Genomic DNA, 25,373 nt, shown 5'->3' with positions numbered 1-25,373 from the left:
TATCCCATTATCATATGGGTACTGACAATTTTTTTCTGGTGCTAAATATAGTTGCTTGTGACACAGAGTACTTCTCCATACTGATACAGTAAGCCTTTTAATTTAATTGCGGGAAGGCACCATTAAATGTACAAGAACAGGCACAGTCTATAAAGGGTTATTGAAACAACCTCTTAACATTCCTGATCTGCAACATGAAAACTTAGGCCACGTGAGACTTTGATTACTGCTCTTGGAACTTTTTGCAAATTAACAATACAGCCATCCTTTCCTTTGAGTCACGGTCCAGGTACCCTAACAAAGCAGTAGTGCCAAGGATGTGTCTATGCCTTTCCTTCAGTTTGAAACAATCAGTTCACAAACATTTTTTCTCTGCATTCATCTACATATCATTTCAAAAATACACAGAAAACTTTGGGAATAAATGATTAAATAAGTCTATAGGCAATAAATGGAAGAACATGGAATGAAGGACATGCAGGTGTAAAACAATCTGTCCTTGCACTGCTACACAGTGGGGGCATAAAAAGTTAAATGTAATAAATGCTTCCTATACCCAATTCTATTCTGCTTTACTGAAACTGGGTTGCTGGTATACCTATCATATGATATAATATATTGTATCATAAACAGTAATAGGTTTACATCTCACTGGTGGAAAGGAACTGGCCTGTGCAATATTTTCAACATTTGTTCAGTATGATAATCATTAGTTAAAAGATATGATAGCTTCAGCAGATGTTACCACAATATGAACGACCTGAGTGCAAGAACTTAAAGTAAAAGCTGAAAAGGAGACACTTTGATAATTCACTTCCACAGTTAATATACTACAACCTAAAAGAACTTTCAATATATAGTATAGTCTATCTGAGAACATGTATGTCCATGTAGTTGTGGATGGATATCTGTTATGAGCTTTGTGCTTCTTATAAGATATGCAACATAAAATGTTTCCTGAAAAAGAGATATGCAAACACTCATGTACCTCTACCCTTAATAATACCATATCTAACAAAAATCAGAAATTACAGTTTATCACTTACCACCATATTCAGAATTGGAAAGATTGTGACCCATGGCATTTTGCACCCCTGCTCCCGCCACTGATGTAGGAGGGTGATAAGGTGGGGGCGGATGACTCCTCGGATGAACAACAGGAGATGGAGAGGAAAACATTGGAGGTGGTGGAATGGGTCCAATCTCTGATACAGGTATTGGAGGTTCCGGAAGATGAGCAACATGATGACTCATATAAGGGGAATCACTTTGGTTATAATCGTCCGGAGAACCCTGTCCTCCGCCGTAATAAGTATGGGTGTCTCGCTGATGTACTGGGTGTAGACCACTAGGAATTTCAGTAGGTAACACTTGTACACCACCCATACTGCCATCAGAAACTGAAATGCAATAAACATATGAGAAAACAAAGATTGTAGTGAGGCAAAAATCACAGTAATGCCTTGAAGTGCTCCAAATGTAGTTTAAATCACTAAAGATACATATCTAGCTGGAATAATACACATACAGGCACTAAATAGTATGCTTTATGAATATGATTTATGGGTCTACTTAGGGGAAAGGAGTGGTTTGAACTGAAACACATCTAAGCATGGACTTAATCATTGTAGTTAAAATATTTTAATTGTGATTTCTACTACAATAGGTGGATGTGGACACTGACATTCCCAAAACTATTTATCATAATCGTGTCACAAAACTGTCACGAAAAGTTGCATGTAATCCACATGTATAATGAAAAAATGTGAAAAAGTCAAAGGAAGATGGTATGGTGAAGAATGGAGGAGGAGATAGGAAGTGCAGGTTTCCATGCTGGGTAGTCATGCTGGCTTGTTGTCATGCTGGCGGCAGTCATGCTTGTGTTGCTGGTGTTTCTGGGGTCAAGGACTCACCAGACAGGGAGGTCCGCGAGGGGGTGGGCCGCACGGCCGCTGCACTGCCGCCTGCGCTGCTCGTCGCATACATAGAGGGGAAAGAGTACGTGGTGGTGGTGTTGGTGGGGAGGTAAGCTGAGGGGAAGACACTGGCACCACCAGAGTGTGTGGGAGCAACATGACCCGATGAAGTGGTCAGCTGACTAGCCTGCACAAACGGGGTGGGAGCGAAGGTGACGGTCAGCCCCCCACAGGTCTGAGGCTGAGATTGGGTCGAGGAATATGACTGGGGTGATGGAAGGCCAGGAGGAGGATGAGGACTTGGGGGAGCATAAGGCGAGGGCTCTTGTCCTGGGGTGGAAGTTGCAGGATGAAGGGCCGGCCGCAAGAAGCAACCGGCCAGATTACAATGCGAGGAAGGCGACTGAAGGGTACGAGTAGTAGTAGTAACCGTGGGTGGAGAGACCACAGAGCTGAACGAGGGGGGCTGCTGCGAACTGGGGGACGTGACAGGTCGGGACTGCTGAGGGAGGGGAGCATTGGAGGGCTGGTACTGGTCCCCTGGCACAGAGCTGGAGGGCACACACAGGAGCCAGCGGGCATGGCGGCCCCCACACATGGTGGTAGTGGTGGTGGTGGTGGCAGCACAGGTGGTGTTAGTAGCGGTCACAAAGACGGCGTCAGTCGAGTCAGGGGAGGCAGGACCATGTTGGCCCCGTATCTGCCACTTACCACCGGGTGCCATGAGCGAGGTGGGCCGCTCTGGCCGCTCCGATGAGATGATGTGGTGATGACCGTGATAGTCTGGTGGCTGTGACTCAGGTGGGGATAGTGGCTGGCTACTGAGGGGTGGCACTGTTGTAGTGGTAGTGGGAGCACCAGAGGCTAAGGGGCTGAAGGCTGGATGATGCTCAGGGGACCCATCACCACTACCAACATTACCATTCACACCCTCACTCTTCTCCTTCCCAGGCTCTGAAATACATAATCAAAATAAAAACTCAGCAAGCTATCCACTCTAGCTTAGATACCTTTACTTCTATGCTGACATGGGAACACAATACATGGAACACTTCAAGAGGAGGCTGTCAACATTAAAACATAAATCATGTATTCCTAAGTAACCATCAATACAAAATATACATAATATGGACCTATAACATGTGGAAATGTATATACCGTAAAGATCTGGCAGTTATCCCGATATTTAGAGAAGACTTACCCATGCAAACAAAGCGGTGATAATTTCATATCCAAATCAAGCGGTTAACATAGAATAAAACACTAATAACGATAATATCTAAACATGGAACAACAAGATAGAATAAAAAAGGTTTCCTGCCGCACAGATAGGGAAGTAAACAGGGTAAGGTGCAGACCTACAGGACCTGTACACAGGTAAGTGACTAAAAGAACTGCATGCATGCCAAGCTTACTTGCACAAAGGTACTTCAGTATGGCAGGGATAGCAAGACATCCACCAATGGGGAGTGTGTACCATGACCAGCGTTGACCCGTGGGCTCCGGGGCCGCCTGTGTGGGGTCAGCCGGGGTTACACTATAACACAACATCCTCCTCACTCTTCCACAATTCCCCCACACTACAGTCCAGCTCTGTTGTTACTTGCTATATTTCAGCAGCATTCTGGGTATCAGGTGCTTTGAATGTTTTCTTTTACCGTTATTCAACACTTCAGTAAACACAATCCTTCTCAGATGCCACATTTGACAGTTCCCTCACACTAACTCAGTGTTGGGTAGTTTCATGCTGACATCTTTCATTTCGTGGAAAGTCCTAATACGAGAACAAAACAGCATTTGCAACATTATCTTATGCCATGGGAATGTTTAAGCGAACATATGTATTATGCAAGAGATAAATCGCCAAGTCTTACTCTAATTACAGCGGATCAAGCGCATTAACCGAAGCCGGAGATAAACCCCAGGTAGCTTACCGTCAAGGAACGGTAATTACTTCGATCTAGGAAAATAACTTATTGTTACGTCTTGTTGGTCGCCATTTAGCTATTCATAATGCAGGACTTCATCATACACAAAAAAATGTCATAATTTAATGCAGGATTCCATCATACATAAACATGTCATCATTTAAGACAAAACACAAGGCAAAACATGACTTAACCCATACCAGCGTACACATTTGGTAATTGATTTTTTTTCTTACTAAACTTCTACAGGAAGTTGAAAATCCTGTGAATTAATGCGTTTTTTTTTTTAATGTCTCCTTCGCGTACAATGTACTCCTGCCAACCGGACTAAAAGTTATGATGTAGAATGAATAGCACGGAAGATGCTAGAGCAATTATTAATGCAGACCTTAGTTCCACTACACTGATAAAATAGTTCTGAACTCGGGAAATTCGCTTATAAATATCCATCTTGAGTATATGCCTCTTACTGAAAGTATAAATCAGCAAACAAATAAACATGCATCAATTACCTTTCATTTGAGTTCAGATAAGAAATTACTTTCATAGATTTTAATGACCTATTTGACACATGGGTTCAAGGAGGTTGAAGAAAACCTCTCTCCCCCTGTATCAATACTCACACTATACTCCTAGTTCTGTCTTTAAATAACTCACACTATACTCATAATAGTCTTTAAATATCAACTTTCACTATACTCCTAGTTTTGTCTTTAAAGTCAATATACACTACACTCCTAGTCGTGTTTTTAAACGTCACGTTTTGCAACGGATTCTTTTGACTTGCAAACATGGGACATAAAAAAGGAGAGGATGTGTATGGTCGTATAATTGATTAACATTAGAGAGAAGGTGTCCAAATTTTTCGGAGGTGGTTTTAACCAGAAACTGACGGCCTTGATGACCCTGGCAGCTCAGAGGCCCCCAAAACCCAAATAATCAACCAACCGAGTGAACCGACCGACTTGAAAACAATACATCGAACTTAAAAAAAAAATATGTATATATGAAATGAGTACAAGTTCATCAGGATACCTGTAAATGACGGGAAATGAAACAATTTCTTCACCCGTGTGGAAGATGAGCATTCGTATACCTGGCACCGAGCAGCTCTCGGCAGCTGGGGCGCGGTCGGCTCGCCAGGTGCGGCCAGGACCTGTGACCGAGATACTGCCGCCACATGCACTTTAAGCTCAAATATCCATGTAACCTCACGCTGTCTCCAGCGGGGTTTTAACCCACACGGTGCCACGGGGTCATCCTGACATATTAACAGGGGCTGTGGTTCATAAAACATGAGCAGTGACGCAGGTATAGTACTATACACCCAGAGCTTCGCCACATATGGCGCTGCCAACGACCAACTATGCCAGACATCCACCTTCTCTAGCCACGCTCATAAAGTTCCCCAACAATACTCCCCATTCCAACTTTTATAAGTTTTAAATGACTAAAAGGAACCAATTTTCATAGGGCCATCTTACCAAAGAATGACATTAGTTCGCGGACTCACCGGAGTCTTGTTTAAGTGTTATTCGATAATGAAAAAATAATCTGAAATATATAAGGGTGAATTCGAGCTCAAGGGGATGACTTGGTTCACAGAACTATTTGGTTGAGGTAACGCCGTGCATGCTTACCATCACAGAAAAAAAAAATCAATCAGTCAACAGAAAGATGTTTCTCTTGTGATCGTCTAAATGTTTTCGTACGAGGTTCCTTATATCTTAAGGCCCGGAGTAAACTGGTCTGCTGATGTCACTCCATGTCGTCAACACTCATTACTCTCACTTGAGCGTGACAGACGAGTCACTGTGACTTGTCTGTCACTATGACTTCACGCGTTCTTCGGTGATTCCCAAATGTTCTCTCTACACGTTCCAGCTTCGCTAGTTTGCGCACTTTAAAAACAAAGGCCAACAAAATCAAATCCGCCATTCACAAATAACTTACATGAAGAAAGGCTCTGAGATATAGGTAGGTTCGCAGGTCTAGCCTATCGTTATCTATTGTTGGAGTCGATGGTCTTTTTCCATTATGTATCTGGGCTTTGCTTCTGCAATGTATCCTGTAACACTGTAATGCTGATCCCTTCATGTCCTTTACACCAACATAATCTAAACTTCCATAGGTTGATTCGAATACCCCAAAAAAGAAAATAATTGCCACTGTGACTCCCAGTACTAGATATACCGTTTGAAACCCAGTGTCATCTGGGAAAAAACAAAAAAGGCTTACCTCGGCGAAGACTTATGTCCGTTACTTGTGTTAAAAAAAAACTGCATTTGTTTGTCAACCTGTACTGATATCGATGTCATTATATATATATATATATATATATATATATATATATATATATATATATATATATATATATATATATCAAGGTGAAGGCAATCATTTCATCTGATTTTATCATTTGATACTCGAGATTTATCTGTCGGCAGAACTATCGTCCTACTTTACAACCCAGACTCAATAAAAACTTTTGTGACTTTTGAAGTCAAAGGCTTTGAAACCCTGGTTAAAGTACCTTACACAGGATTTTGTTTTTTCCTCATGCGTCGAAGATTTTATCACTGATGGAACACTGCCAGAGGGCCGTCATGCCCTGGGTTCTGTACACCATTCAACGAGGTGAGCCATTTTCACGTCTTACGATATATATATATATATATATATATATATATATATATATATATATATATATATATATATATATATATATATATATATATATATTTCCCCCCCTAAGATTCTACCACTACTTTTTCTTTTTTTTAGTTAAAAGAGAGTGCGGCAAGCCTTGTCTTTCACATATGATGTGAGGCTACGTCACAGGTTTTCAAACTGGCAAAGTTTAAGTTCGTGTTGGTGTTCACTGACTCAGTCGGTGGTAGAATTAACCAAAGTTTATAATGACATCCGTTAACTCAGGGTGAGACTAAACTAATCTAAACTTCGGGATGGTATCCTTTCTGACATATTACTGTCATCGACGATTTTCTGTGTGACGACTGTATTCCAGGAACGATGTTTGGAAAAGAATGCAACACAGTAATGTCTACAAGTTGCCTCATACAACAGTGCTGTCGTAGTGACGATGTCTCGCATGTCATCCACGGGGAAAGTACCGCTCAAAAGAAATTGCCAAGAGGTGTTTACTGGTTCAGTGAATTTCAGTTCACTCTGCCACTACCTCGCCGTTTCGCTTACATTTCGTGTGTGTGCGTGTGCGTCTACCTCTACTGACCATGCTCGACTCTCTATTTTGCATATATTTCTTCTTTTTCTTTTAAACTAATCGCCATTTCCCGCGTTAGCGAGGTAGCGTTAAGAACAGAGGACTGGGCCTTTTTTGGAATATCCTCACCTGGCCCCCTCTGTTATCCTCACCTGGACTTATATATTATATATATATATATATATATATATATGATTATATTAGTATTGAGTGTGTATGATATCATGTTTTTATATATTTTTGGTCCCTTTTTTAGAGGGGTGATCAAGCATTTTGAAGCGGACCATCATACTGAATGTTGTTGAGAGTAGCTTTGGAGTGACAATTTTCCTCTCTACTGTGGAAATAATGGTTCGTGGCGGAATTGGAAACTGCGACGTCATCGTGCCTTGGTTAAATGTGTGGGAGAGAAGTTAGGCGGTGTACTACTCAGCCAGGTTACGGTCAGAGGGTGCCCCAACCGATTAACGGCCCATCGTGACCCTGAAGTTTGACTGGCACGCCCTGGAGGTAATCGAATAGCTTGAGTCCTCCTGGGAGGACCCTTGATCTAACGAGGGAGCCAAAGGAGGAAGGGAGGAGGGGGGGGGAACGGGATCGACGAGCTTGGGCGTGCTCTCGGGGGATAAATGTCTCCAGAATGGCAGTCCCGCAACACACAAGTGTCACCCACCATCCAACCATTTACCGGCGCCCTCCGCATATCCCCCCCCCCGAATAACTCCCCCTTCCACAATGTACTAGCCTCATATTTCAAGCGCCAATCTGCGGATGCTCAATTAATTCATTTCCGGGATTCCTCACGACCTCCCAGTTAGTTTACGGTTAAGCGAGCGGCGGGCTATAGGACGAGTCTAATGAGTGTAAAAAAAAGACTGTAGACGATGGCCTTAGACGGATTTCGTCTGTGAATGAAGTCTTACAGGATGAGAGAGAGGAGAGAGAATTGAGAGAGAGACGAGAGAGAGAGAGAGAGAGAGGTACCCGAAAGGTTTTCGATGGTAGGCGAGCGCGTGGCCTAAAGCTTCCATGTATAAACTGTTCGTTGCATTGCATTTCAAACATCGTCTGGTTCGTGCTGGAAGCTCACGACATGACAAGTTTTTGAAAGCTTGGTTTGTTCGCGCGATTCTATTTCTGAAGATAGATATAAGGAAATTCAGACGTCAAGTCATAGTGTGGTGGGCTTTGATACATTTGGACATCGAGGGAGATCCAAGTATTGTGAGATTTGTAATAATCCGGACTTGTCAATAGGACTTTCAGGTAGTATTTCGTTTATACCTATCTGTCGCATGCTAGATCATAACCCACTGCTTCATATTTAGCACAGAGGTCCAGTTTAGGCTTCATGGTGATGTCACCTTCATTGAAGTAAGCGTTTGATTCTGGTATTGCTATCCGTTGCAGGTGCCATACGCCAAGTAGTTTCAATCTTGTGACATCAAACCCTCACCAGTTTGTTTGTCTCAAAACCAACAACTTTGGCTGGATTGGTTTCTTCTCAATGTCTGGGATTTGTATCAACATTATGTAAACACCAGGTCTTGGGTAACATTGAAGTGGTGGTGTTTTGGTGTGGCCCATTCCTCTGTGGTATCATAAGAATGTTGATCGGAGAGAGGTGGAGACAAGAGTAGAGTATATATATATATATATATATATATATATATATATATATATATATATATAATTTGTCCCTTTTTTCAGCAAGGGCCGTGTGATCTAACTATTACTGTCGAACACATCATACTGTATGTTTCTTGCCAGTCTTGTCTCTTGTCGACAAATTTCTCCTCCTCTACTGGGGGAAACTGTTGAGTTCGTGAGAACTTTGGTTTAGCTGCGACGTTCACTCCTTCCCAAGCGTTAAATGTGGGAGGCTTTACTGGCTGGTGGCTACTCCTCACCAGCCGTCGGGTCAGAGTGGTGCCCCCCCAACCCATTACGGCCCTCTGCCCTAAAGAGCCTAGCACCTTCCCCTGGAGGCTATCAGAATAGCCGTGGTCCCTCACTGGCACGGACCCTTACTTCAACGGAGGGAGGCACGTATAAGGGAGGAAGGGAGGGGGGGGGGGGGGATCACCACAGGAGGCACGACGAGCCTTGGCCGTGCTCTCGGGTGGAACTAATGCTGGTCCACCTCCACAACATATGGCAGTCTAGACGCATATCCACCACCACAGGTCACCCCCCATCCACCCATTTACCAGGCTGGCCTCTCCTTCATCACTTCCCCCCCCCGAATTACCTCCCCCTCTCCCACCCACCATGATCGTCCCCACTAGCCTCATATCTTCCTAAAAGCGCCATCCATGCGGGTGATGCGTCAACTTAATTTCACCAATTTTCCTGGGAGTCCCTCACGACCTCCTCCCACGATATACTTTACGTTAAAAGACTCCAGTCACGGACCGAGGTCCTCATCCAGGCCACGAGGTCTACAATGGCAGTAAAAAAAAAAAAAAAGACTGTAGACCGAGTGGCCTTAGACGAGGATCTTCGTCTGTGAATGAAGTCTTTAACGAGGAGAGAGAGAGAGAGAGAGAGAGAGAGAGAGAGAGAGAGAGAGAGAGAGAGAGAGAGAGAGAGAGAGAGAGAGAGTACCCACGAAGAGGTTTTACGAAACTGGTAGGGCGAGCGCGTGGCGCTCACCGCAAGTCTTCCATGATAAGTAATACTGTTCTCCGTTGTCATCTGCATTTCATAACCATCTGTCCTCGGTTCATCTGGGAATGCTTTCAACCACATGACAAGTCTTCTTTTAAATGCTTGTGTATTGTTCCGCGCGTTTCTTATTTCTCCAGGTAGGATAATAAAGGATACTCAGTCGTTCAAGCTTCATGGCTGGGCTTTCATACATTTTCGTCCGATCTATTCTGAGTGTGTTCCACAGGTATTCTTGCAGATTTGTAATAACTCCGGACCTCCCTTGTCAATAGGCTTTCAGGTTCAGTTCATTTTCCTTTATACCTTCAATCTGTCGCCATGCGTAGATTGTCATACACCCATCTCTTCATATTTCCAGGCCACAGAGTTCCAGTATTTTCAGCCTTTCATGGTTGGTCATATGTTCCATCCCTTCCATTCTGAACGTAAAGCGCTTTTGAATTCTGTGTTTATTGCTATTCCGTTGCATTGGTGACCATACGCCAAAGTAGTATTCAATCCTTTTGTGCACATCAAACACCCTCACCAGTTTGTTTTGTCTCAAAACCATACCAAACTTTACTTGGCTTGATTGTGTTATCTTCTCAACATGCTCTGTGGATTCTTGTTTCTCATTTATGATAACACAACACCCAGGTCTTTGTGCATTTGTCCCACTTCCTCTGTTGGGCATTCATAAGTAATTTGTTCCGAGAGAGAGAGAGAGAGAGAGAGAGAGAGAGAGAGAGAGAGAGAGAGAGAGAGAGAGAGAGAGAGAGAGAGAGGAAATAAGGTGTCATCTAAGTATCTCTTCCACTGCCTTGGGTTATACTTGGACGAGACACATTTTCTCGTCTTCTGGATATACTTAAACAACGTATAATCTTATATATCGTACACCACCATGATCTGTATAATAACGCTCCTTACGGAAAGCATTATATTCCATGATATGTTTACTTTCATACACTTAGTAGGTACACCCACAATGACATCTGACACCCCTGTCCATTACGACGGAACTGTCTCCCTTACCGTGCTGGTACCCCTGTCGACCACGACGGACTGTCTCCTCCTAAGGCTTTCTACGGACCGAGATTCCCACTATGGCACCAGGAACTGTACCTTCGATGGTAAGTACATAATGTTAATGTACCCCCGTTTGTGTTATAGGCCAAAGGTTAACGTTCCGTGGTTTGTCGTAAGGTTAGAGGAGAGTGTCAGAGGCACACAGCAACAGTTATGGAGACGCGTTAAAGTAGATGACGGTATGGCTCGCCCACACACACACACACACACACACACACACACAGAGGCATTAACTGACTACCTGGCAGCCCTACCCTACAGGACGGAAGCTTCTAGATGGATAAACGATCAGGCACTGGGGCTCAAATGCTGGTGGCGGATGTTGTCGTATATGGATAGTCAAGTGTTGCAACTTTGACAAGGTTACAAGAAAGATGGAGTGATCACGAAACATGAGGAAATGTTTGTGTTGCGACATCATCATCATCATATTCAAACACTGTCATTCTAACTAGTCTACACACTCATCACCTTATCCTCAAACACTTCTCACGCCCTAACATCACAGCTAACAGACGAAGCCATCCATCCCTTTAACCACACAGACAGACAGACTCGCAACACATACTCAGATATCTGTGACAACTCGGCTGGCGAGGTCTGGCATCAAGCCGGGGAAGGGGGGGGGGAGGCTTTGGCAACACTGATGAAGGCATTACTGCGCTCAACCCAGTAAATACAGCCATGTATAATTCTGGTGTCTAGAATACAATATACCTATTCTCCCGACCACAGATCTGTATATTTCCCCCCGTTTCGTAAATTCAGTACTGGAATTCTTGATGCCGAGAATACATTATACTTGAATTTACGGATCTCGAACGAATACTTCGCACGATGCATACTATTTGCTCAGGGGGAATACATAAAGAACCTTATTTGCATACACAATTTTATGTATTTCCCAGCACCGTACACGAGGGAAACAGGGTTTCCTTATCTTAGTACAATACTTCTAGGTGAGAAGGATGCATTAATACTGTATTCTCCAAAATGGAGAAGAGAAAAATTATATTCATTTGCTGAATGGATCTAAACTATCCATTCTATCCTTGACCGTCAACAGATCACATTTATGTAAAGTGTATACAAGAAATGTGTATATTCTACACCTCGGATGTATAGACCACACAGGGTTCAGGAAGCGATCGTGTGTATCTGCGGGGCACATCCACGAAAAATCAACAAATGCTTTTGAATGCGGTTCAAAGAACAACATTCGTTCAACGGAAAGAAAAAGAAAAATCAATGGATGAAAAAAAAAAAACACACGTTAAGGTCAGAGGTTATGCAGCTCGTCAACTTCAGAATATAAATTTTGCACATATATCAATGGTTCTGCTGGAGGATTACTGATAAAATTGGATTCTTGTGTGTACACCACCTGTCCCCATCTGTCATGTTCTCAAACGGACACGTACAATAAATTGGTAAAAAAAGAGAAAAATGCCAAACTCTTGTCACACATTCTAGGTATCTTTGCCAAAGGCAGTCGTGTTTTATTTCCGATTTCTTACCGAAAATGTTCCTCCAAACTTACGTCGCCTATCTTAAAATGTTCCCCCAACTTACGTCGCGTATCTTAAACTTTCCGAAACTCATTTACAGAGCAGGTATGACCATCACTTAGAACTCCATTTTCCGTGATCGAGTTCAGCTGTCAGCTTTATGTCTGCGGCTCCAGGATTAGTGGCGCGAGAAGCAGCTAACTGGTTAAAAATGACCTGAAAAAAAAAAAAATGTCAGTCGCTCTCCCTTCCGTGGCGGGAACAAAGGTCAATTGCGTCGCTTTTAAAAGACTTTACACGGCCAATTTCTCTTGAAAGTGACATCAGTAATAACGGTCGAGTAACTGATCGGTTTTGATGTGCTATTTACATCACTTTTGGGTCCGGTGTGAAGCTACTAGCCACCACGAAGCAATTTCATGTTGCTGGCTACGTAACAGCAATCCATCCAAAATGGCGCGTTTCGGACAGCGGGTACACGACAGGCGAGAAAGACTAATTGACATATATTCATTACAGAGGGACAGAGTACAATCATGCTGTCATAAAGTTTATATGGGTGATTCATCACTCTTGCAAAAGTAGTTTAAAGTGGCTTGATACTGTTTTGCTGTCCCTGAGAGATGGATGAGTGATGAGTGTGTGTGTGTGTGTGTGTGTGTGTGTGTGCAGACTAGGCTCGAAGCTGCAGCTTGACAACAAACCAAATTACTCGTTCCTCCTGCCATTGCATCGTCCTTGCTGCTCTTGCTTTACATCTTGTCTCTTGTGTCTTCACTTCCAAACATCGTAGAATACGGGGATATCTACCTGATCTCCATTGGCTATACCTACCTATGTTGGTGATGCACGACGATACGACCCTTGGGTATTGTGACGTGACCTTTAAGGATATATCAAACGTCAGGCCATTGTAACCCACTGGCTCGTACCGTCGTGCTCACATCGGACCGAGAAGCATCCATACACCAGTGGCCATCACGTCCCACCAAACAACGTTCACTATTCGCCAAAATGTTTTGTTGTTTTTTTATGTAATGTACTGTAACGTCACTACCCACATATCCTGTATAATTCCTCTGGCGGTAACCTGACCGAGAACACATCGGCCGTAATCCAGTCACATTATTAACCATGTGTGACCCTGCCTGACCTCCCTTACTAAGTAGCGAGAAGGCAGGGCGACATGGCCTTTTTAACCAACCTTGAGTAACTCTGCATCTACACTTGCACCAATCAAAATCCTTCCTTATATTCCGAAGGGACCCACCCGCTGTCAATGACTTGGCGGTCTCCAATACAATCAACATCAGCGGCGTAGCCAACCAAAAGGTTCATAAATACCCATGACGAAGCCACATGTGTGTGTGTGTGTGTGTGTCAGTCATGCAGTCTACTTACCAAGGACTACGAGAGCACCCGCCGGCCTGGCGTCTAAACGCGTCTCGGCCATGTGACTTTGGCTCATCACTTTGTCGATGGGGGAAAGCCCGACAGCAACAGCGTTTTAAGTGATTGATTCCTCCCTCCACTGACAAGAGCCCCATGGGATCTTGCCGTCGCCTGCCTTGAGCAATGACTGCAGTAATTCGCCCAAGCCGCCATTTCACACCTGATGCGCAATTCAACCACGGCAATCGCCTACCTCCTTCTGGAATATGAAACCTCAGTAGCATCTCCCTCCTGCCGCACAGCAGCACAGATAAGGGACCTCGACAACGTCTCTTACTCCTGCTGTGAAACTCAATTTACAACCTCCCTTCTACAGAAGCTCCAACAGACCCAGGGACCACTCACCTTCCCTGGAAGAATCCTACCTCAACATACCTCACATCTTCCCCAGCGGCGCTGCACAGTGACTCTTAACTCGGCTTGCCGACGCCAGCACATCGGAAACACTTGCTCTTTGCACCAGCTCCACGTGACGCCTATCTCATTACTTTTTTGACAAACCTTGAACACATTGCAAGACCTCGCCCTGACCTATACCACCAGTGTTTCCTGACCCCTATACCAGCTAATCACTGCCACAGAGAAATGACACACATAGGATTACCCCAATTAAGAATCTAACTTGTTAATGTCAAGAAAAAACTACCGAATCATGGATGATGTTATTGTGTATTTCAAAATACAATTGAGTAATCCCATTATTATCATTTCTTTTTTGGGCCAATTGCGAATATCCAGGTTCATTCACATTTCCAAAGTTGACCAAATATTCTAATGTGTAGTCCAAATGTCTTCCACGCGCGCACACGCGTGGGTCTTCCCAATAATAAAACGCTCACTTGAGTTCAACCGTCCATCGACGGGAAGAGGAGCTGCCAACTGGTATATTTTTTTCCCGATGTATCAGCTGGCCCGGATATTGGAAACAGTCCAGAGCACTGCAACGCTGCGGAGCAGTCACCACGAGCAACCGACCGCACAGCTCTAAAACACCCTGAAGAATATGCAAGAGAGGGGTTTCCCCAGGACGTGATGTCATACGTACTGGATCTCGGCCGCGAGTGGAGTCAGTAAGCAGCAAGGATTCCAGCGGGCATTAGGCTAGGTTAAACATCAAGGTCTACTACCTTCACGCACTGCCATAATGGTCTTCCTTCCTTTACGCAGCGCGACAGCTCTTCTAAGACCTAACCTTCATTTCCTATGATGGTTAAACAACCACCGATACCCAAAATATAGAACACGTTAGCTAATACCGTCAAGGTTAGCACACTTACGATCGTCACTTGTCAGAGATTTGCTAACCTTCATGCACAGCCTGCTGACATAGCCTAGTTCTAGAGTAAATTATTATTATTATTATTATTATTATTATTATTATTACTATTATTATATATATGCCTGGACTAGACTGGTACATCTTTATACATCCTATTCATTTTCTGTATGTGATTCATAAGTCGACGTGTCTAAGTTAAAACTCCCGTATGTCCGAAGTACAACCAATTTAACTGTTTTGAGCACGACGGTACACAGCCCCATGAGCACAACCTTATGATTCTTGGGTATGATGTCCAGGCCTTTGACGTGACTCCTCAATATCTTGTTACAGGCCGGCCCATCATACCCAAGGGTCGTACCATAGTGCACGACTGTTGTCCTGTTGTGCTCAACTCGTTAGAGTCAACTGAACGTAATCCAAGATTTCCACAGAAAGCCAAGAGCCCACAACTGTAATCCTGTGTGTATTCCCCCAAACAAAACCTCAACAAAAGCAACTATAACAATAGGGAACTACCATGACTCACACTGAATGCTTCCGCTAGTTGGAATTCTTTTCCGTCAAAAAAAATAACAATAGCTCTCTGGATACGACTGACGGCTAATTCAGCTTTTATTTTTTCCCCATTCTTTTGCAGCAGCAGCAGCAGCAGCCAATGATGGTGGGTGGCTACGCAGTCCTGTATGGTCTCCCTCTCTGGTCAATTACTCCCCCAAAATACAAATACAGTAAACGACTTCCCTCCCTCACCGCGTTATGCAGCTGCACCGAGTCTTCAACTCCACTCCAAATTCTCCGCCAACCGCAAACTCTGCACTGATGTTGTGGTCAGGCTTGACGACCGTTCAGGGCAGGTGTGTGTGTATGAGAGAGAGAGAGAGAGAGAGAGAGAGAGAGAGAGAGAGAGAGAGAGAGAGAGAGAGAGTAAATATTAACCGTCATTCTGGCTACCTCCCTCATCCTTTCCCAACACGCACACTCTCGCTCCAGCCCCCCCCCGAGTGTGCAACCGTCATTGTAATCTGCGCGCCAAGCCATGGTGACGACCGTCGCGTTTTTAGCTACGGTGGCTCTAAGCCAACGTTTGGAGGAAAGATTTATCCCCATAATTATTCTTATTTTGTGGTATCACGTATGTTCCAAAGTACATCTATGGATAAACATGATAGGAATAATTTTTTTTTTGGCGATAATTCGGCTGGCAACACAGCGCGGGGGAGTTGTGTGACGTGTGGCATGGACGGTGGAGGGGAGCGTGTAGTGGGAAACGTATATAGAAATGGTGGGTGATTGCATGTTGGAGGGATGAAAACCGCCACCAACTCTCTCTCTCTCTCTCTCCCCGTGACAGAGGTGGGATGTTAAACCTCCATGACCTGCGTGCACCTGGGCGAGAGCATACGTACTATTTTGGACACACGTTAACACAAAACGTTGTGGCAACTCGCGCGGTGGGAGGATCACGTGACCAGACAAACAAAATTAACACCATCGCGCAAACACAAGAACACCAAGTTTTGTGCCTTTTTTTCTTTCATTCTTTTCTTAAAAACGTTTGACGTTATAGTACGGATTCTAGTGTTACGGCGAGTGGCTGTCGTCTGCCGTTAGACCAGCATTATCATAACGGGCAAGCCTGAGAATAGGCAGGCATATTACATGGGATGGCGGAGTGATCATCGAATCTTTTGAGTTTTGTTGAAGAATATCATCATTCGAAGACAAGTTACGAAGAGCGAGGGGGGCGCAAGAAGAAAGACAACATTTTGAACGATCCACACCTGTACGGTGACTTAAGAGAAACTCGCAACAAGAATTTTGGAACTTCAAATGGCTAGTGATCTTAAAATCATCGATCACTGCGAAAGTTTTACACACATGGGGCGGTAAAACCTGTACGAGCCATTTCGAGCGCCATTACGAGAGAGAGAGAGAGAGAGAGAGAGAGAGAGAGAGAGAGAGAGAGAGAGAGAGAGAGACATATGGGAGTCCTCGTCGACCATGAGTTCATTAAAGAAACAAAAAGCAAATATTCAAGATAACATCTGCACAACATTCCAATCCATGCTTGGAAAAAAAAAACTTTTACCCTTACATTCACACGTTCTCTGGTAATAGAAGGAAAAAAAAAAAGTACAATGGCAAGCTACCATGATGATTTCCTGTCGATGAAACAAATCCAGCAAGGGCCATCTCTGATGACTTCGGAAAGGTTAACAGGTGATTTAAAACTAAGTATTCATAAACATCACACGCTCAGAAAATCTCTATCCAAGCATTAATTTATGAATTTAATTTCATCTCATCCTAGCCATGGGTATACACTAACGAGGGAGCGTTTTACAACGAAAGACAAACTCCTTGTTCTACAGCAAGGGTTGGTAACATGGAATGACGAGCACGAAAGCTGAAAACTCAATAAATGTTTCAAAATAGAACGTCCCAAATATTCGCAAGCCAATCCCATGGTTCTCTCATCGCACTATCACCTCACCAATCACCGTCGTGTTTGCCAAGGAGGGACACACCATCAAACTCACCTTCACCACATCCTTGAGAAGCCAAAGCTCATCCTCGACACAATTCATTTTAACTACACCCTCGGCACCAACTAGCCTTTATGGATGCGTCCGACCCATTTTACATTTCCAGCACATCTTCACTAAACCACGGTTGAGTTCCTGGAGAGAGAGAGAGAGAGAGAGAGAGAGAGAGAGAGAGAGAGAGAGAGAGAGAGAGAGAGAGAGAGAGAGAGAATAGAGAAGAACCAACAGAAGCCAGATCAGAAGAAAATGCTCTTACGGAGGAAAACATAAATAGACTTTGACGAATGACTCGCTTCAAGTCTACCACGAATGACGTTATTTACGTCCGCGTCGTTCGGAAAAGTTAGGCGCCCTTGCTCACCCACTCTCTCTCTCTCTCTCGACACTAGGAGTCTTGTGTTTCTAATCTCTACTGCTATCTTACACGACCCTGACAACACCCAATGGTTTATTGGTGTTTATTTGTCTTGACATGAGCGGCACCAAGCCACTATTGCCAGCGAAACAACATAGCCTTAAGCACCATGCCACTGTTACCAACCTGGCAACGTAACCTTAAAGTAACACACACACACACACACACACACATATACAAGATCAAGAAAGCCACTGTTTTCAAAATATAATGATGACTGTCTGTTGCTGAGGATAAATCTCCGTCCAAAGATGTTTTGATCCTGTGACGGAGTGTTTAAGTAAGGAAATCTCATGTTATTCTATGTACCACATCAAGTGAACGCGAGGATTCTGTTGTCATAGAGGAACCATTCAAGCGATTCAAGTGACTTGAAATTCTCTCTCTGGTACGATATGCAGGATATATATGAAAGATCCCAGGGAAGACTTTTTTTTTTCTTTCTTTACCATGTTGGACGAGGAATTTTACGACCTCTGTCCTTGTGTTTGAACACCAAACAGACAGACTGCCTGCCTAGCCCACTCGTGTCGTGAAGGACCGCCTACATGTAGAATTACGAACGCGATGGTGCGACCTTAGACCACACAGCGTTACGACCCCCTGAACACAGCGTTATATGACCCTCCAGCACGACGGTACGGCCATAGGGGTTTGATGGCTTGGCCTTCGACCTAACCTTAACGTATGGGTCGCATCAAAGGCCACAGACTGGTACTTCCCATCACCTAACCCATACCTATTCCTAAAGCTATCCGTCGCACATAACCTATCCTAACCTAACCTAACGTAACCACAACTTTTCCCAGTTGTGATAATAAAAAAGCCACCCCCCCCCCCCCTCGCGACTTATACCACCAGCCCAGTCACTCCCCAGCATGTAAACAGACATTCCTACCCTCTCCCCACCCCCCTCCATCCCACTAGCCTCCCCGGGTGCAGTCGAACAATATCCTTGAGACTCGGGCCACACGCACCCAAGCACAACTCAACCGACATTAGAAGTTGCTTATGTGTACAATGTTCAAAACATGGGGCCCCCACCCCACGGGTGTAAAACTCCCACCCCATGTAGTACAAATAGGTAATTTACTTAAGGGACTTTTTGTCACACGCCTCCCAACACACTTTACAGTGAGGGGGCGCTAGACACACACACAGACACACACACACAGACACACTCATACAGGACGTGTTCCCACCACTGGTGGAAGGTGCGTGGGGGTGGAACCGTTAGTGCTGTCTGTTCCCCGTGGTGGTGACGCTCAAGGTAATGGAGGATATACAGGGTAAGGCCCCTCGTGAAGGTAATCAGGATTATTCAGAGAACAGGTAGTGGGGGTGTCTGTGGTGGAGACGGATGCTGATGGTGGGGAGGAGGCTTGGTGGTGGTGGTGAAGGATGTGGAGGGAGCGGTGTGGATGGACGGTGGGGGAGTTCCAGGTGGGGGGAAATGTGAAGGGAGTGACAAACATACATCCTATACATTTCTTCCGGTGGTCGCTACCCTCACTCCCTTCCTCCCTACCCACCATCACTCCCTGATGGCAGACTGTCATCGGAGGTAATGGCAGGTACTCCCTCCACATCCTTTCCCATCCCGACACACTCGCATCCTCCCACACACTCCCATACGCCCTCACACATTCCTCCCCTCCCACATAGCTCCCCGCCCACATACTTCCCCTCCCACATACCTCAGCGCAGACGTAACCAGGCCCCCGGTGGCCACATTGCACACCCCTACCACAGGACTTGCATGTAAACTCGTATTGGAGTAGTTACATTACAGCAGATATATATATATATATATATATATATATATATATATATATATATATATATATATATATATATATATATATATATGTAAACTAACTTTATAGAAGCTGCATTGACAATCTCTACCACAGCAACTACAGACCCGATACATGAAATTTAACACGGCAGGCACAGCATTACCCACCAACACAGCACCACCGGCACGAAAAACGGTCTTAACACAGGATTTTTTTTTTTTTTTAATTTAGCTGACAGAAACTCAACTGGTCAAACGTTTATATGAATTTCAATGCAACGTTTGTCACACCATATCTTTACGACACCATATTCACCATAACATCACAACTTCAGCTATCACCGTCACACCACAACACGGAAAATCTACGTCACACAATCGACACCACATAAAACGTATCTCCCTCACCACCACATAATACATATCTCCAACACCATCTCATCACCATATCACAATCACCAGCCCATGAACATATCTACATCACCATCACATCAACGTCTCTCCATCACCATCCCATGAACATATCTACATCACCATCACATCAACTTCCCTCCATCACCATCACATGAACATCACCATCACCTTACAAGGCACATAACAGTTCTCGCTTAAACTCCCTTGGTAATTTCAAGTCAGCCTTGGGTAGCGCCACATATATGGGTCGACCTAAATCGCAAAATGGACAATAAAACAAAATGAAAAAAACAAAAAGATAAGAAGTAGAAATCCTTGAATTTTTAGTCTGTTTATCAAGACTAGATTTATTGTTTATTACATCTTGTAAACACGTGAGTAAGTTTAACTTTTAAGATATCCTTGAAGAGAGAAAATGTCACGAAGTCATACAGTTGTATCAATTTGATGACGAATGTATTCTTGTGTGTGTGTGTGTGTGTGTGTGGGTGTGTGTGTGTGTGTGTGTGTTTTACACCACAATCAATTCTGTTCGTACATCTTACAAAGTGTACAGTTTACAAGTGAAAATTCTTCTTTGGCGCATCTTTACTCCAAACTACTGTTTCAAATTCTTGAGGACGACAGTTCGACCCGTGAACACGACAATACGACTATTGAGCACGACGGTACGATCCTTGGGCACGACGATACGACCCCTTGAGCACGACGGCACGACCCTTAGGCACGACAGTACGACCCTTGGGCACGACGGTTCGACCCTTGAGCACGACGGTACGACCCTTGGGCACGACGGTACGACCCTTGAGCACGACGATACGACCCTCGAGCACAGTAGTATTACCACCCTTCTTCACGATGGTTCGACCTTTGGGTCTGATGGGCCTGACCTTTGACCTTACCCTAATGATATCAAGCTTTGAGTTTATAAATCCATCTCGTCCAGAATGGTACCGGTGGCCCCCCCTTGCAGCACGCCATTGGCGGCCTTGCTCTCCTCCAACCACTCCACAAAAATCCGTCCTCCACCCACTCCACTGGGGTGAGCCACACTTCCACCACCAGTTTTCTGCCGAGGTCTCATCACCCGGCAACACAAACAACATCAGCTGATAACAACACCAACACAAGCAACACTTGTTTTCCAAACTGCCATAAGAACCAGTTCATTCCTTCCTTCACCACAAATATGTATCATTTCTTTTTATCTTTCGTATGTATTTGGCTATCACTACTATCACCACTTATCATATCTTTTATCGCCACTGTTTCTCGACGGATAAGTCCACTTCTTTAGCGTGAAAAAGATATCGATTTCCATGAAGCTATACTGTTGTGTGAGGAGGTAGTACAGGGACGAACAAGCACCGACACACACACACACACACACACACGTCTCCACCCTCACTCCCTCAGCGTCTGACTGATGCCTGGGGGACCAACCCTCCTGTGTGTGTGTGTGTGTGTGTGTGTGTGTGTGTGTGTGTGTGTGTTCATCTTTTACACACACACACACACACACACACACACACACACACACACACACACACACATAGCCTAAAAAACAGAGAATTCTAAGCACACTAGCACTAAGAGAGATGTATCTAAATATGTATATTAATGATATATAATAACAACAAACATAATATATATATATATATATATATATATATATATATATATATATATATATATATATATATATATATATATAGATAGATAGATAGATAGACACATAGATATAGATAGATAGATAGATAGATAGATAGAGAGAGAGAGAGAGAGAGAGAGAGAGAGAGAGAGAGAGAGAGAGAGAGAGAGAGAGAGAGAGAGAGATGAGTGCGAGTGTGTACGTGGCCACTTGTACACACTGGGGGGCTGGGTGTACACGCACACACACACACACACACACAGACACAAGTGCGTCATGATGTGGCCTCCTGACTCACCACGTGCACCCCCTCCCCCTCAGAGGGAGGGAGGGAGGGAGGGGAGGGGGAGCCTGGTGAGTCGGGGAGGAGGAGGAGGAGGAGGAAGGGAGGAGGAGGAGACGGGAGGGGGTGTAGGTGGCATCGACCGTACACGCTGTAGGTAGGGCGACGTCCGCCACCCCTCACACACGACGCCTCTCTCTCTCTCTCTCTCTCTCTCTCTCTCTCTCTCTCTCTCTCTCTCTCTCTCTCTCTCTCTCTCTCTCTCTCTCACTGAACAGTCGTAGAGGTGGGCGGCGGGGTCTAACTTAACGCTGGTAGGGCCCCTACTCTTCTAAAAAAAAAAAAACTCCCGGATCGCACTTTTCATTCAAAAATTTTTCCTGGACGGTGTTTACCATCGATCATCAATCAACCAACCAGGGCTTATTCCATCCATCAACCCCGTTACTCTCTTCTTCCCGTCTCTTCTATAACGAGTTTCTCGCTGAGACGTCTCGTTAATCTTTTTCTGATGATGTTAAAGAAAAAAAGAAAAAAAAAAACTCCCTTCTCCTCCCGGTCTGGACATTTATCAATTTTATTCAGGAACTTGGAAGTCGTAATCATGACTCCTCTTCTTTGTTCTCCCCACCAGACTCGGTATTTCTGCTGCCGCTAACCTTCTCCCCCGTCGTTCAGCTCCTTCAGTTCGTGCTCCGTGTTCCCTGGCCTTCGTTGGACCTCCTCTATCGCTTCTTCAACACCTTCTCTATCAGCTCTATAAGCTCCTTCAACGCCCACTCTCCAAGCTCTGTAAGCTTCTCCAACGCCTTCTTCGTCAGCTCTAACGTTTCTCCAACACCTTCTTCGTCAGCTCTGACGCTTCTCCAACGCCTTCTTCGTCGGCTCTAACGCTTCTCCAACACTTGCTCTATCAATCTGTATGTATACTAAATATTTCATAAGTAAACATACCACACTACCATTATTGACGAGGGACCATCATCCCCTCACTACCATGGCACCATACTTTACCACTGTGGTACCATACCACATATCACTTCTACAGCACCACATCATGTCTAATACGACAGCAACTCCCTCCCTTCCCAAGAACATACTAGTACTCTCCAACTTTGGCTGCATCTTACGGTGTGACGTTGTCCAACAATGTGACGAAGACGCAGGTCATACCTAATCCCGGGAAGTCATTATATAGCGCGGATGATACGGTGGAAAGCATGGTAGTTGGCCCAATGGAGAAGTCCCTTCCGCCGAGTCCTGCGGTTGGACACACACAAGGGGTCGTCATCCTGCTTCCCACAGTCTCCCGGTCACGTGACAACCCGAATCGCGCTAGGGAAGGACCGTGTGCCCCCTGGCATGACCCAGCCTGTCCTCATTCCCGACGCAGATTTTCCAATGGAACCTGAGGCTTCCTGGACGACCTTCGTGACGCCCAACCATCAGGTCGGTAACGGCGTCCCCCCACTTCTACCAAGTGCGTCATAACCCGCACGTACTAGTAATGAAAGGTTGGAAGTACCTCGCAACCAAGCGGTACACCACTACAAGACCTTACACTCCTCCTGAAGCATTTGATTAAGGTCAATTTGATTACGATCATCATGACGACGAGGACCGGGATCACCATTACAAGACCTTACACTCCTCCTGAAGCATTTGATTAAGGTCAATTTGATTACGATCATCATGACGACGAGGACTGGGACCACTGAGCCGAGTGTATGTCGCGCCAAAAGGCTCCTTCCTCCACTCACGGACGCACAGACAGTCCGTGGTCCTGCACTAAGGTTATCGCGTGCCTCACACGACACCACAGACTGAAGAGATGCCTGCATTCTACATCAAAATTCATTACTGACGTCTCAGTCCTCTTCCCAAAGTCGTCTACACATCCACCTCTACCTATTAACCCTCTCCAACAAATTCAGTATCTAATTTAAACACAGGAGGAGCAAAAAACGACGATTCTTCCATGTACCAATCTTTCTTGACACATAAGTGTAGTTCTACATCATAACACCATTGGACCCGGATCACAAAAGATCGACTTATGTATGTAGAAAGTGTGTAGGGCAGAAGCAGCCTTGAACAGCTGGTTTCCTTTTTTTTCCTTCTTTTTTAAGGGGAAGAAGTAGACAGGAGATGTTCCACAGAAGGAGGGTCAGATTTAAGACTGCCAGCGTTGCAGAAATGAATAGGGAGAGAGAGAGAGAGAGAGAGAGAGAGAGAGAGAGAGAGAGAGAGAGAGAGAGAGAGAGAGAGAGAGAGAGAGAGCCAGAGGACCAGGGGGGGTCAGTCTGAGGAGGTAGGAGGGTGGGATTCATTCCTCCTGATGGTGGTGGTCAAGGCGGTCGGTCCTGGGCGTTTTCGTGCTGAACCAGGGAACATGAATGAAGTGGTCGGGGGAACCACGGAACGGTCCGTGGCGCTTCTTTTTTTACAAGCCTGTTTACACCATGTGGACTTCTTTTCGTGCAGTCTTTGACTCTAGTTCATTCAATAAAAAGCTGATAATCACTATCAACATGACTATTAAACATCATTTACAAACAGCAAAGAAAAAAAAAAAAAAAAAAACAAGCATGCAAGAACACTAAATATACCTCACAAACACCTTACATAAACGCAGTAACTGACAATCTTACACACACACACACACACACACACAACCCCCATCCTTCCCTACCCTGCTCGGCCTGACCTTGACACGTCAATATACCCCCGCCTCTCGCCAGCCAAACTTCCTTTCATGGTCTGACACTCGGGGAAAGTTTAATAACATCGCCAGGCGAAATTGGCGGCTCAGGCCGAAAGCCCTTTGCGATGTGACGTTGTTTGCGAGGTGAGGAAGGGGTTGAGGTGGGGTGGGGTTGGGGGGGGTTGACGCTGCTGGTGGTTGGGGGGGATGAGGGAAACAGGGGGCATGGGGTAGGTATGAAGTGTGGGCTGGTTACGCAGGAGTGGAACTTGGCAACGGTGGGGGACTACTGCTTCTCAAGGGAGAGGGAAGAAGTACCTCAACCACTTCAACGCGACGGTGCGACCCTTGAGTACGACCATGCGACCCCTGAGTACGACGGAACCATCCTCAATCATGGTCGCCTGGCCTTTCAGGGTCACATCAAACGTCACGCCAGCACACACAGGTTCAGTCCTGCTCAAAGGTCGTAAGGTCGTGCTCAAGAGGTCGTA

At 44.9% G+C, this 25,373-nt stretch overlaps 1 protein-coding gene across 9 annotated transcripts in view; it reads right to left on the bottom strand.

The window, feature by feature from the left end:
* The window catches only part of LOC139751244 (phosphatase and actin regulator 4), a 173,876-nt gene that overhangs the window by 61,167 nt on the left and 87,336 nt on the right, over positions 1–25,373 (bottom strand). For 7 of the 9 annotated variants that reach the window (XM_071666486.1, XM_071666487.1, XM_071666479.1 and 4 more), the window contains 2 exons: positions 2,628–2,870; positions 1,047–1,400 (listed from right to left, as the gene is read on the bottom strand). In XM_071666486.1, coding sequence (XP_071522587.1) covers positions 1,047–1,400; positions 2,628–2,870 — 597 coding nt within the window. Of the gene's footprint in view, positions 1–1,046; positions 1,401–1,913; positions 2,871–25,373 lie in introns of all 9 variants that reach the window. The other 2 variants (XM_071666481.1, XM_071666485.1) reach the window with 2 other exon arrangements.

Source organism: Panulirus ornatus, chromosome 11, assembly GCF_036320965.1.
Source record: "Panulirus ornatus isolate Po-2019 chromosome 11, ASM3632096v1, whole genome shotgun sequence".
Classification (NCBI taxonomy): Eukaryota; Metazoa; Arthropoda; class Malacostraca; order Decapoda; family Palinuridae; genus Panulirus; species Panulirus ornatus.
This window is presented reverse-complemented; position numbering and strand designations above follow the sequence as displayed.